The 14,179-nt window shown below is 35.1% G+C and overlaps 1 protein-coding gene across 1 annotated transcript in view; it reads left to right on the top strand.

Annotated features, from left to right (window-relative positions):
* The window catches only part of cacna2d3a (calcium channel, voltage-dependent, alpha 2/delta subunit 3a), a 111,651-nt gene that overhangs the window by 62,736 nt on the left and 34,736 nt on the right, over nucleotides 1-14,179 (top strand). Inside the window, exons 19-26 of the mRNA XM_056464560.1 lie at nucleotides 1,016-1,077; nucleotides 1,586-1,653; nucleotides 2,671-2,716; nucleotides 2,816-2,910; nucleotides 3,412-3,505; nucleotides 4,737-4,832; nucleotides 9,186-9,307; nucleotides 12,496-12,573. Of these exons, the coding sequence (XP_056320535.1) occupies nucleotides 1,016-1,077; nucleotides 1,586-1,653; nucleotides 2,671-2,716; nucleotides 2,816-2,910; nucleotides 3,412-3,505; nucleotides 4,737-4,832; nucleotides 9,186-9,307; nucleotides 12,496-12,573 (661 nt within the window). The remainder of the gene's footprint in view (nucleotides 1-1,015; nucleotides 1,078-1,585; nucleotides 1,654-2,670; nucleotides 2,717-2,815; nucleotides 2,911-3,411; nucleotides 3,506-4,736; nucleotides 4,833-9,185; nucleotides 9,308-12,495; nucleotides 12,574-14,179) is intronic.

The following is a 14,179-nucleotide window of genomic DNA, read 5'->3' as shown; positions in this document are numbered from 1 at the left end:
GCTCTGTAGACATCGATTTAAAAATAAACATTCTTCAGGGAGCTAATAATATTGACCATAGCAGTTTATTGATTGATTGATTGATTGATTTATTTGTTTATTTATTTGTTTGCTTGTTTGTTTACATTTTTTTGCTTGTTTGTTTGTACGTTTACTTACTGATTTACTTGTTTATTTGTTTGTTTGTTTAATTGTTTGTGTTTGTTTATTTACCTGTTTGTTTTCTTGCTTGTTTGTTTGTTTGTTTGTTTACTTGTTTGTGTTTGTTTATTTACCTGTTTGTTTACTTGCTTGTTTGTTTGTTTGTTTCTTTGTTTGTTTGTTTACTGAATATCTTGCTTGTTTGTTTGTGTTTACTGATTTACTTGTTTGCTTGTTTGTTTGTTTGTTTACTTACTGATTTACTTGTCTGTTTGCTTGCTTACTTGCTTGTTTGTTTACTTACTGATTTACTTGTCTGTTTGCTTGCTTGCTTGCTTGTTTGATTACTTACTGAATTGTTTGTTTGTTTGTTAACTTGGCTGCTTGTTTGTTTACTTACTGATTTACTTGTTTGTTTGTTTGCTTGTTTGTTTACTTACTGATTTACTTGTTTGTTAGTTAGTTTGTTTCCTTGTTTGTTTACTTACTGATTTACTTGTTTGTTTGTTTAGTTGTTTGTTTGTTTGTTTGTTTGCTTACTTGTTTGTTTACTTGCTTGTTTGTTGGTTGGTTTACATACTGGTTTGTTTGTTTGTTTACATGATTGCTTGTTTGTTTACTTGTTTGTTTGTTTGTTCTTTTACTTACTGATTTACTTGTTTGTTTGTTTAGTTGTTTGTTTCTTTACTTGTTTGTTTATTCCAACCTAACTAAAAGAAATAAGACTATAAGAAAAAATATAATAGGAACTACTATGAAAAATGATCTTGCTCTGTTAAACGTCACTTATAATATTTGTATGAATAAAAATATTACCAAACAGGTTTTTATTCCATTCTCTTATGGTGTTTGTGTGTATGTTTGTATGTTTCAGAAGCGTGTGCTCGTTCTTCACAATGATTACTACTACACAGACATTAAAGGAACGCCCTTCAGGTGAGATCTGCTGTTTTCTGTTTCTTTACAAATAAAGCATGCTGTAAAACAACAACAACACTGGAGATTAAAGAGTTGCTGTGTTACCATAGCAGCTTCAGAATCACCAGAACAGATCAATTACTATAGTTGTTTAGTAACCATAGCAACAATAGAATCGAATCATCGCAACAGTTCAATTAGTGTAGTTGTTTTGTTACCATAGCAACTGTAGAATCACCACCACAGATCAATTACTATAGTTGTTGTGTTACCATAGCAACTGTAGAATCACCACAACACGACAATTACTATAGTTGTTGCGTTACCATAGCAACTGTAGAATCACCACAACAGATCAATTACTATAGTTGTCGTGTTTCTATAGCAACAGTAGAATCACCACAGTAGATTAAGTCAAGTATATATATATATATAGTTATAAGTATATAAGTAAGTATAACTACATAATGTTAGCATGCAGTAAATCTCTGCACTCTGTTAGATGATTTATTTCTCTGGTTTTCAGCTTAGGAGTGGCTCTGTCTGGAGGTCATGGCAGATATGTGTTCAGAGGAAATATCTCTGTTGAGGAAGGTAACTATACGTGAGACTACAATTCACTCATTTATAGTAAGTGTGATTGCTGGTATTGAGCACGTAACTTAAAAATAGTTACTAGTTACTTCTCATAAATAGTAACTGAGTTAGTAACAAAGTAACATTGTTATAGCTTAACTATATAAATGCATTGATTCATTTTCTGTTCGGCTTAGTTCCTTATTTATCAGGGGTCGCCACAGCGGAATGAACCGCCAACATAGCCGGCACATGTTTTACGCAGCGGATGCCCTTTCAGCCGCAACCCAATACTGGGAAACACCCATTCACACACATGCAACATGCAAACTCCATACAGAAATGCCAACTGACTCGGCCGGGGCTCGAACCTGTGACCCTCTTGCTGTGAGGCGATTATGCTACCCAATGCGCCACCTTGACGCCGCCTAATAAATGCATTTTAAATGTTAAATGAACACTTAGTAACATTGGTATAAAAGTAGCTATTTTACCAGGGAAAGTAACTATTGTGTTACTTTTAAATAGAAACAATTTAACTAATCTAACAAAATAGCCTAAATCACAGTGCAAAAGTTTGTACACCCCGATAAATATGTTTAAGAATATTATATTAATATTATATTAGAAAAAAATTAAATATTAGAAAAATATTACATAAGAATTTAGCAAAGAGGGACAAAAAAAAAAAGAATGTAATTTTTGTACTTGCATTTTTCCCTTTTTTAATTTAAATGTATTGTCTGTCTATTCCTGAAGATGTTCGGTGAACTAACTCATATGTTAATGGATAAACCTGATTAACAAAACAGTTCTGTTTAAATGCATCACCATATATTGGCTATATTCACTGAGAAATGGATCAAAATATTCATTTTCAATAGAGAGTGTGCTCATTTATACTGAGCACTGTGATTTCAGGACTAGTTTAATAGCTCAGTATAACATATAACTGATCGATTGTAATCAATGTTCATTTTGCTCATCAGGGATTCTGCACGCTTTGCTAAACAAATGCATTTTCTTCTGTTTCAGGACTGCATGATTTGGAGCATCCAGATGTTGCGTTAGCAGATGAATGGTACAGTAGGTTATGTACATATATATATCTTATTCAGCTCTTTATTTGTATGCCTGATTGAAGTATATGATGTTTGTGTGTACGACTGATATCTTTCAGGATGTACTGTAACACAGAGGAACATCCAGACCATCACGTCCTCTCTCAGATTGAAGCCATTAAGCTGTATTTTAATGGAGAAGCGCATCTGAAGTGTGAGTGAACTGCAGACTGAGAGGAGTTTTGGTAATAGTGACTCTTGTTTGTGTTCATGCGTCTTTTGAAACGATCATCCAGCCTTCAGAAACAGCTGTAAGACACTGTAAATTGATCAGCTTTTGCTTTGGTTGGGGAGTGATGTTTAGAAAATTAATAAATAAATAGAAGGGGCGACATAGTAGCTCAGTGGTTAGCACTGTGGCCTCACAGCAAGAAGATTCCTGGTTCAAGCCCCTGCTGGATCAGTTGGTGTTTCTGTGTGGAGTTTGCATGTTCTCCCCGTGTTGGCGTGGGTGTGCTCCGCGTGCTCCGGTTTCCCCCACAGTCCAAACACATGCGCTATAGGGGAACTGATCAACTAACTGATGAACTGGTTTTATTCTGTATTATTATGTCTTATATAGCTCATGCTTCTTTTATTCTTGTTAATGTAAAGCATGTTGAATGACCACCGTGTGTGAAATGTGCTGTAAATAATCTTGCTCTGCCTTGTGTAGGTGATGGGGAGCTGGTGCAGGAGGTGTTGTTTGATGCGGTGGTCACGGCACCACTGGAGGCGTACTGGACCAGCCTCGCACTCAATAAATCAGAGTAGGAAAATTCATGAACACACTTTCTAGACAAATCTGTAGATGCGAGGAACATTTTATAATATGTGATATAATATGTCATTACGGTTGATTTTTTTTTGTATATGCATTATCTTAAAAGCTGAATAAGCTTTCCATTGATGTAGGGTAATATTTGATGCAACCATTTGAGGGTCTGAGGGTTAAAAAAGTTTATTTAAATATTGAGAATAATATAGTCTTTAAATTTAAGTACCAAATTAAGTTTTTAGAAATGCATATGACAAATTTTTGATATATGTACAGTACAGGAATTTAATAAATACGGTTGGTGAACAGGATTTTTACTTAATATTCTAATTATTTTGTAAAAAGAAAAGACATTTTTGTAATTTTGGATCAAACAATGTATTGTTGGCTATTCCTAAAAATGTACTATACACTATAAATGTAATATACACTCACACTCACTTTATTAGGTACACATTACTAGTACTGGGTTGAACCCCCTTTTGCCTTCAGAACTGCCTTAATCCTTCAAGGCAGAGATTCAACAAGCTGCTGGAAATATTCCTCAGAGATTTTGCTCCATATTGACATGATAGCATCACACAGTTGCTGCAGATTTGTCGGCTGCACATCCATGATGCCAATCTCCCATTCCACCACATCCCAAAGGTGCTCTATTGGATTGAGATCTGGTGACTGTGGAGGCCATTTGACTACAGTGAACTCATTGTCATGTTCAAGAAACCAGTCTGAGATAATTCACCCTTTATGACATGGTGTGTTATCCTGCTGGAATTAGCCATCTGATTAGAAATTTACGTTAACGAGCAGTTGGACCGGTGTACCTAATAAAGTGGCCGGTGAGTGTATATATACTGAGTATATATAGACAGATAGATTAAAGGTTTACCCACAAGTAAAGATTTTCTCACTCTTCACTTATTTAAAACATGTTTGAGTTTCATTTTTTCTGTTGAACACAAAGTAAGATATTCGGAAGAATGTTGGGGAAAAGCAGCCTTTGACTTCAATAGTGAGAAATAAGAATAAAACAACACTGAGATCAGTACAATTCAGCATCCTTCAGTACTGTTTCTTTGTGTTCAACAGAAAAAGAGACTCAAATATGTTTTAAACAAGTGAAGAGTGAATGATGACAGAATTCGTTTGTTTAGGTGTACTGTCCCTTTAAATAGTGAACACCGATTGAGCAGTATTTCCTGTGGTTGTGTTTGCTCCGCTAGAAACTCTGATAAAGGTGTGGAGATCGCTTTCCTCGCCACTCGAACCGGATTATCACGCATCAACCTTTTTGTGACGCCAGATCAACTGACCAATCAGTAAGCAAATCACACTTAACAACACTAGATGACGAGAGACAAAGAGAGAAAGAAATGAGGCTGGTTTACTTGTGTAAAAAAGCAAAGATGAATTTAAAGGTGGCAACAAGAATCTAATTTATTAGGCAAGGCAAGTTATAGCACATTTCATACACAATGGTAATTCAAAGTGCTTCACATAAACAGGAATAAAAGAAACTAGAAAATGAAATTAAAAATGATTAAAAGAGATAAAAACAGATTAAAATGTGTTAAAAACAGGTTATAAAAGAATGAAAAAAGAACAGAAAGACACAATCGTGCCATCTGTGGGCCGTAACAAAGGCACAGCTAAACAGATGTGCTTTCAGCCTAATGTTGGAGCACATCTGATCATTTCAGTAAGCTGATTCCAGCAGCAGGGGGCGTTGTTAGTAGCTGAAAACCGATTCAACCTGCTCTGACTGAACTCTTGGAGTTTCTAGTTGATATGATCCTAAAGATCATATTCAGTCAGTATATCTGTAATGCATTGAGCTCCTAGGCCATTTAGTGATTTATAGACCAGTAATAATACTTTAAAATCTATTCTGAATGTAACTGGGAGCCAGTGTAAAGACCTGAGGACAGATGTGATGTGCTGTGATCTTCTGCTTCTGGTCAGAATTCTGGCCGCAGCGTTCTGGATGAGCTGCAACTGTCTGACTGTCTTTTGGGGAGGCCAGTGAGGAGGCCGTTACAGTAATCCACCCTGCTGCTGATAAAAGCATCAACAAGTTCCTCACTAGAAACAAAGCATCTGATTCTTGCAATGTTTTTGAGATGATCGTATGCTGATTTACTAACTGCTTTGACATGACTGCTGAAACTCAGATCTGACTCCAGAGTCATACCAAGATTCTTGACCTTATGTTTTGTTGTTTGACCCTTAGAGCCAAGGTACGCATTCACCTTGAGAAGCTCATCTCTGTTCACAATCGCAGTGACTTCAGTTTTTCTTTGTTTAACTGAAGAATCTACCTACTGTAAAAGGCTATCACATTGCGTTTCAAGCTTTTTTTTCAAGCAGTTTTGCAGTTTTGCTCTGCTGCTTTATTAAAAAACGTTGCTGGACTGGTAATATTCCTGTTTTGAGGCTTCTGATTGGCCAACATTACTGTATGGTTAGGATTATATCGCCACCTGTTGGTTTGGTGTGCTCTTGACAGTAGTACTTCATGAAGAGATACATTTTTTTTAAAACTGTGCTTGTTTAGTGTTGGGTGAGTTACTTCATAAAAGTATTTAATTACTAATTTCTAATTACATAATTAAAATTGTATGTAAATTACTTTTCTTATTACTTAAAAAGTCAAACTTAAAGTGATCGTTCAGCCAAAAACAGCTCAACATTTCCTCACCCATGACCTTTTTTTTTTTATTTCCTGTTGAGTTTCTTGTTTGACACAAAAGAAGATATTTTGAAGTATGCTGGAAACCTGTACCCATTGACTTCCATGGTATTTGTTTTTCCTAACATGGGATTCAGCATTCTTCAAAATATCTTCTTTTGTGTTCAACAGAAGAAAGAAGTGCATAAAGGTGTGGGTGTGTAAAGGTTGCGTTCATTTTCATTTTGGGGTGAGCTATCCCTTTAATTTTTGTAAGTGAATACAGCAGAAAGCAAACCAGGGGTGGGCCGGTGTCCTGCACAGTTTAGCTCCAGCTCTGATCAAACACACCTGCTTATAGATAATTAGAGATCTTGGAGACGCTGATTAGCATGTTCAGGTGTGTTTGATTAGAGCTGAAGCTAAACTATGTAAGACACCGGCCCTCCAGGACCGAGTTTGCCCACCCCTACTGTAAACAGTCAACAAATAACAAAAAGGATTGAACACTATGTGTTTAGCACAACACAGGCTTATTGGAAAAAGAGTGTACTGCTTCAACACGTTTGACTGCAGTTTGTAAGTAAAATGAACACTAGGGGGCAGTACGACGACAACAAATTAAGTTCCTTTTCACGCTAATGATACTTACAGGCACATATTATTCACAAAGGATTGTTTTCATGCATTTCCTTGCACAACACTCAATAAACAACTTAACTCTGTTTATAATTCATAATGAATATATTAGCATTACCTATTTAACTTCATATGGACAACTTTTCCGGAAGGAACTGGAGCAATGTTGTTTGGATTGCACTGTAATTAGATGGTTACTTAATAATCGTGACAGACCTAAAAACTCCTGCAATATGTCAAACTTGTTTAACTTGTGGAATAAAAACAACCAGTGGGCTCACAAGGGGTTAAAAGTAGCCCAATCCTGTGTGAAAATTGTGGACTTGGCAACCCTGGGCTGTTAAAAAAGAGGCTTTTGTCCTATCCTGTCCTCAAGTGCAAAATAGGCCAAAGCCCTCCATGTTTTATGGTGACTAAGCAGTAAGAGCTGATAATGGCGCCCCTGGCTTCATGTTATACAGGCTCCAGTGTGCATCAGTGTTCCAGGGAAGAGTTTATATAGCATCAGCAGCTAATGAAGCGTATAGACAGAGTGACACATGTCATCATCTGAAAGCCACGCCCACCCGGGGGGAAGCCAATCCAAGCCTCTCCATTGACGTTGCATTTTGGGAAGCTGCCTCAATAGAAAGTCAATAGATTTATTAGAGTAATTGTTTGTTAAATGTTGTTTTTGAGTAATTTGTGCAGATGGAAACTGTAATAAATGCTACCTGAAACTAATTTAGACTTCTGCTGGGTTCACACCGAAATTTAAGTAATTCCTAAATCAGATTACAAAGTATGGAGAGGGTTGAATTTTTTGAGTAATTTATTTGTTTAATGGTGCACACTGGCACTGTATTCATTGTAATTATTGCTAGAAATGCTCATTTATTTGACCTAAAAATAAATCTGACTTATGCTGGGTTCACACCGAGTGTGAATATAAGTAATTGCGAAAGTAGATTACTAATAAAGTCAATGCAAATGAGCAAATAGAGGTGAATGTCCAGCCAGGCGTCGCAAATGATGCAGTATTTGTGATGCTAATGTGTGGAATTCACTTTGAAAAAAGACAGTTTACCCAAAAATATAAATAAAAAGAGATGTCATTATTTACTCATCCTTCATCTGAATTGGTGTGAGTTTCTTTTCTTTTTTCAGTTCAACCTGTAACAATTGACTTCCATAGTAAGAAAGATCAATGCTATAGAAATCAGTGTTAACCAGTTTTCAACATTTTTCAAAATAACTTAATTTGTGATCTAAAGAAAAAAAAAAAAAAAACAGTAACCATTGACTTCCACAGTGTTTATTTTTTCTGCTATGGAAGTCAATGGTTACCGGTTTTCAATATTTTTCAAAATAACTTATTTTGTGATCTATTGAAAATACTTTTTTTTTTCATGTTAAAACCGGTAACCATTGACTTCCATAGTGTTTATTTTTTCTGCTATAGAAGTCAATGGTTACCGGTTTTCAATATTTTTCAAAGTAACTTATTTTGTGATCTAGAGAAAATACATTTAAAAATTTTTTTTTTTTTAAACGGTAACCATTGACTTCCATAGTGTTTATTTTTTATACTATGGAAGTCAATGGTTACCAGTTTTCAATATTTTTCAAAATAACTTATTTTGTGATCTATTGAAAATACTTTTTTTTTCATGTTAAAAACCGGTAACCATTGACTTCCTTAGTGTTTATTTTTTATACTATGGAAGTCAATGGTTACCAGTTTTCAACATTTATCTAAATAACTTATTTTGTGATTTAGAGAAAAAAATTTTTTGAAAAATTTTGAAAACTGGTAACCATTAACTACATAGTGTTTGTTTTTTTATACTGTGCATGTGAATGGTTAGCGGTTTCAACATTTTTCAAAATAACTTATTGTTTAATCTAGAGAAAAAGAAGTTATTTAGAAAAATGTTAAAAACCTGTAACCATTGACTTTCATAGTATTGATTTTTTTCTGCTATGGAAGTCTATGGTTACCAGTTTTCAACATTTTTCGGAATAACTTATTTTGTGTGTGTTGTACAGAAAAAGGAAACTTAAACAGGTATGGAACCACTTGATTGTGAGTAAATAGTGATTAAAATTTAATTTTGGGGTTAGCTTGCACTTTAATTGCGTCAAGTTCAAAAAATGTAATTAAGAGGAACATTTTTATACGGTGAAGCGAATAATCCAGAGCGAGCGACTCCTCTTGTTTGGTGTGAACCCAGCATTAATCTTTCTGAATAGCATGTGAAATATTATCAGCCTAACATTGCTCTTAAACCAGCCTGTAATAATGAGTATGTGTGTGTGTGTGTGTGTGTGTGTGTGTGTGTGTGTGTGTGTGTGTGTGTGTGTGTTGTGTGTTGTGTGTTGAAAGAGGCTTCCTGACAGGAGAGGATAAAGAGGTACAGTTCAGCGCTGATCATTTTCCTCTGTGGTACAGAAGAGCTGCTGAACAGGTGCCCGGCACATTTATCTACAGCCTTCCTTATGACGCAGGTGACTATACACCACAGCAGGACAGTTCACCCAAAAAATAAAATGTACTCACTGTTTACCCACCCTCAAGTTGCTGCAAACCTTTACAAGTTTCTTTATTCTGTTGAACAGTCAAAATATATATTTTGAAGAGAGCTGGAAACCTATTTCTGTTTGTTTATTCTACTATGGAAGTCAATGGTTACAGGTTTCCAGCTTTCTTCAAAATATCTTCTTTGGTGTTCAACAGTCAATCAATAATCAATAATAATTTCAACAGTCTACACTAAATACAACACAAAATAATGGGTTCATTTAAAGCGCAGGTGTCAAATCCAGTTACTGGAGGGCCGCAGCTATGCACAGTTTAGTTCCAATCCTAATTAAACACACTTACCTGTAGGTTTCAAACAAGCCCCCCAGGAGCTGGATTTGACACCTGTGATTTAAAGGAACGCTCCACGTTTTTTGGAAATAGGCTCATCTACAGCTCTACAAGAGTTAAACAGTTGAGTTTTACCATTTTGTAATCCATTCAGCCGATGTCTGGGTCTGCAGGAGCACTTTTAGCTTAGCTTAGCATACATCATTGAATCGCATTAGACCATTAGCATCTCACTCAAAAATTATCCTATTTTCCTATTTAAAGTTGGACTCCGCTGTAGTTATATCAAGTGCTAAGACTTAAAAACTTGTATTAATACTTCAATTAAAAGTGGCTATTTTCTATGCTGATATTGCTAGGAATTATGCTTCATATTGGCATAATAATCAAGGAACTTTACTGCATTTCCATGATTGCAGCAGCACAATGATATTATGCCGATCCTAACTGGTGGTGTAAGTGTGGGCTTGGTGCAGGGGGCTATTTTCAGGCGATGTGCAATATCACTGCTAAAATAAAAGTGCTTGGAGATCAAATATTTCACTTCTATCTCCCCAATAATATTCCAAAATAATCCCGAATAAATCTAAATGACTTCATTCTTTCCAAGCTATTCAAGCTATCTGGCGAAATTGAATTCATATGCAATATCTTTCAGATGGCAATGTCCAATATCATGCAGCCCTAATTTACACTGATGTACAAATGAACAGAAGCTGAATCTGATATGGCATTAATGTTTATTCACACAGACTGTTTAATACTCTGTTTTTTCTACATGTATTTACACAAGAGTTGCATCAAAATCAGGAAACAAATACAGGGTAGAGCTGCAATATTATGACAGAATTCATAATGATGACTATTCCTCCAGTGCCGTCCAGACGCAAAAAGCAACAACCACACATTTACTTAAAGGAGACCTATTCTGCCCCTTTAGACAAGCTGTAAAATGCGTCTCTGATGTCTCTAGAGAGTGTGTGTGAAGTTTCAGCTCATTTTAGCACACAGATAATGTTCTCTAACTCTCTGAAATTGACCCTTTTAGGTTTTGATCCTAATTGTGCTGTTTTGGTGACTGTCACTTTAAATGCAAATGAGATAGTGCTCTTTTGAGAAGAGGGCGGAGCTACAAATGCCTGTGTGTCAGCATAGTGGCAGATTCAAAAACAAGATTAATGCCCTATGCTAATGAGGGAGAGATGAGCACTAGTGGGCGGGGCTTTCCCACTCTGATGACACATGCAAAGGGAGAATGTCAATCAAAGTGTTTCTGCAGACTGTTTATATCAAGTCTGATTATAACAGATACAATTAATTTATGTTCAGCATTAGAGGCTGGAGATATTCACACACTCCTGACACACACAACTGGGTTTAAATCGCTTATTAAAGTAATTTTAGCATAATAGGTGCACTTTAAAATTGAGTAAAAGCCTAAAATGGACTTTGTGACATTTGCTCTGTCTTGTAATATCTAGTATATAGTAATATCTTGTAAAACTCATCCGCTCCCAATTTGTTTGACTGTCTGGTGTGAAATTTGTGAAAGGCCTATCACTCAAGCTCAGCGTTTGCATAGTTACTGCACTTCACCTTTGTATGGCAAAATATTCAAACTAATAATAGCTTAGAAAATGGCACATCACATCATACAGAGAGACAACACAAGCTAAGAACTATTATGAATCAGTTTATTGCTGTTTACGCATCAGAAATCAAGTCTTTAGTTAAATTAGAGGCATGAAAAACAACATGGCTGTTCAATGGAAAATGCAGAAATCAAAAAATGATCATATCTTAATTTTCAAGGCTTCACACTTGGCTGATGATTATTTATAATGCTGTTTGGCATGCTGTATCAAGCGAGAGCCCTGAGATAATAATAATAATAATAATAATAATAATAATAATAATAATAATAATAATAATAATAAATATAACAATAATAATAATAATAATAATAATAATAATAATAATAATAATAATAATAAAATAATAAATATAATAATAATAAATATAACAATAATAATAATAATAATAAAAAATATAATAATAATAATAATAAATATAATAATAATAATAATAATAACAAATATAATAATAATAATAAATATAATAATAATAATAATAATAATAATAATAATAATAATAATAATAATAATAATAAATAATAATAATAAATATAATTAAAGCAAAAAATTTGCAGTTCAGGCAATCTCAGTAAACTTAAATGCACTGTGTATGTATACTGTATATACAGTATAGTATATGTATGTATGTACAGTTGAAGTCTGAATTATTAGCCCATCATAATAGTTTGTTATTAGTTTTAATAACTAATTTCTAAAAAAATTGATGTCTTTTCTCTTTGTCATGATGACAGCACATAATATTAGACTAGATATTCTTCAAGACACTAGTATTCAGCTTAAAGTGACATTTAAAGGCTTCACTAGGGTAATTAGGGTAAAGTTAGGGTAATTAGGCAAGTCATTGTATAACAGTGGTTTATTCTGGAGACAATCCAAAACTAATATTGCTGAAGGGGGCTAATAATATTGACCTTAAAATGGCTTTAAAAATATTAAAAACTGCTTTTATTCTAGCTGAAATAAAACAAATAAGACTTTCTCCAGAAGAAATAATATTATAGGAAATACTGTGAGAAATTCCTGAATCTGTTCAACATCATTTGAGAAACATTTGAATAAAATATATTTGATTAAAAAATGAATGAATTCACAGGACAGTGAATAATTTTAACATCAACTGTGTGTATGCATATGTGTGTGCTGGTCTGAACTTTATCTGTATTTTTCAGGCTCTGAGAATAAGAGTGTGGTTTTGGCCAGCAGCGCAATTCATCTGCTGGACGAGAGAGAGTCACCCATCGCTGCAGGTACCAATGCTATACACATTTACAGATTTGCCTTGCTGTTGTAGTTTCAGTCTTTACTATATATATGTAAAATGTACATATAGCGGTATATAAACTGTGGTGTGGTGGCGGAGTGGGTAGCGCTGTTGCCTCACAGCAAGTAGGTCACTGGTTCGAGCCTTCGCTCTGTGAAACATATGCTGGAATAGTTGGTGGTTCATTCCGCTGTGGCGACCCCTGATTAGGGGACTAAGCCGAAACAAAATGAATGAATGAATATAAATAAATATACTATGCTCAGCATAAATGAGTTGAGCCCTCACAGATCTCTCTTTTACACTCATATCTTCTACAGGATGCTTTACAGTAATATAATGTACATTAGATTACTTACTCATTCATTTTCCTTAAGCTTAGTCCTTTACTTATAAGGGGCCACCACAGCGGAATGAACCGCCAACTATTCCAGCATATGTTTTACACACCGGATGCCCTTCCAGCTGCAACCCAGTACTGGGAAACACCAATACACACTCATTTACCCACACACTATGGCTAATTTAATTCCCCTATAGCGCATGTGTTTTGACTTGTGAGGGAAACCGGAGCACCCGGAGGAAACCCACGCCAATGCTGGGAGAACATGCAAACTCCACACAGAAATGCCAACTGACCCAGCTGGGGCTCAAACCACTGACATTCTTGCTTTGAGGCCACAGTGCTAACCACTAAGCCAGTTTTCAACAGAGGGTGTGCTCATTTATGCTGAGCGCTGTGTATAAATCTATTCAGAGAGCACGATTAATCAATGTTGTTTTGGATTTTGCTTCTCAAATGAAATGTTTTCTTGTTTTAAAATGAAGATATGTGTACTAGAACAGCATACATTTGGTGAAGTGTGTAAATATGAATGACTGAGATGGATTAAAACCCCAAACTATGAGTGAAAAGAGAGACACTAGAGAAATACACATAGAAATGGATGAAGGCAAATGAAATAACAGAGAGAGAGCGAGAGGTAGAGAGTGTCTGTTTGAACATAAGCCTGGAGGAACAGACACACTCACACACTCACACACACACACACACACACACACACACACACACACTCATGCACAAATGATTCATGTTATAACTGACAGAGAAACGAAGTAGAACAGACAGATTTTCATCCTCTGCTGCACATGATTCGCTGCTTTGCTGGAGTGAGCAAACACACACATACACACACACACACACACACACACAACCAAAATCAAGTGTTATTCCGTATTTCAAGTTGTTTATTGTATGTATCTCTCACTATTTTTCTAATGCTGCTGTTCTAGAATCAGTGTTAAAGACTAATACGCATGATTTTACCACATACATTACAACATTTTTCCACACAAGCACAAGCACACACATTTACACAGATATCTGAAATATAGAGCTTTCTGTCACACGTTGATTATGTTCAGTTTGTGTGTATCTCATACAGTTAAAGGCAAAATTATTAGCCCTGTGAAATGATTTTTTTATTTCAAATATTTTCCAAGTGCTGTTTAATGGAGAGAATATTGTTTCATAAACAACAACAACAACAACAACAACAACAACAATAATAATAATAATATTAATGTTAATA

Source organism: Danio aesculapii, chromosome 8, assembly GCF_903798145.1.
Source record: "Danio aesculapii chromosome 8, fDanAes4.1, whole genome shotgun sequence".
In the NCBI taxonomy this organism is placed as follows: domain Eukaryota; kingdom Metazoa; phylum Chordata; class Actinopteri; order Cypriniformes; family Danionidae; genus Danio; species Danio aesculapii.
Note: the sequence above shows the minus strand (reverse complement) of the source record. Positions and strands in the feature narration are given on the sequence as shown.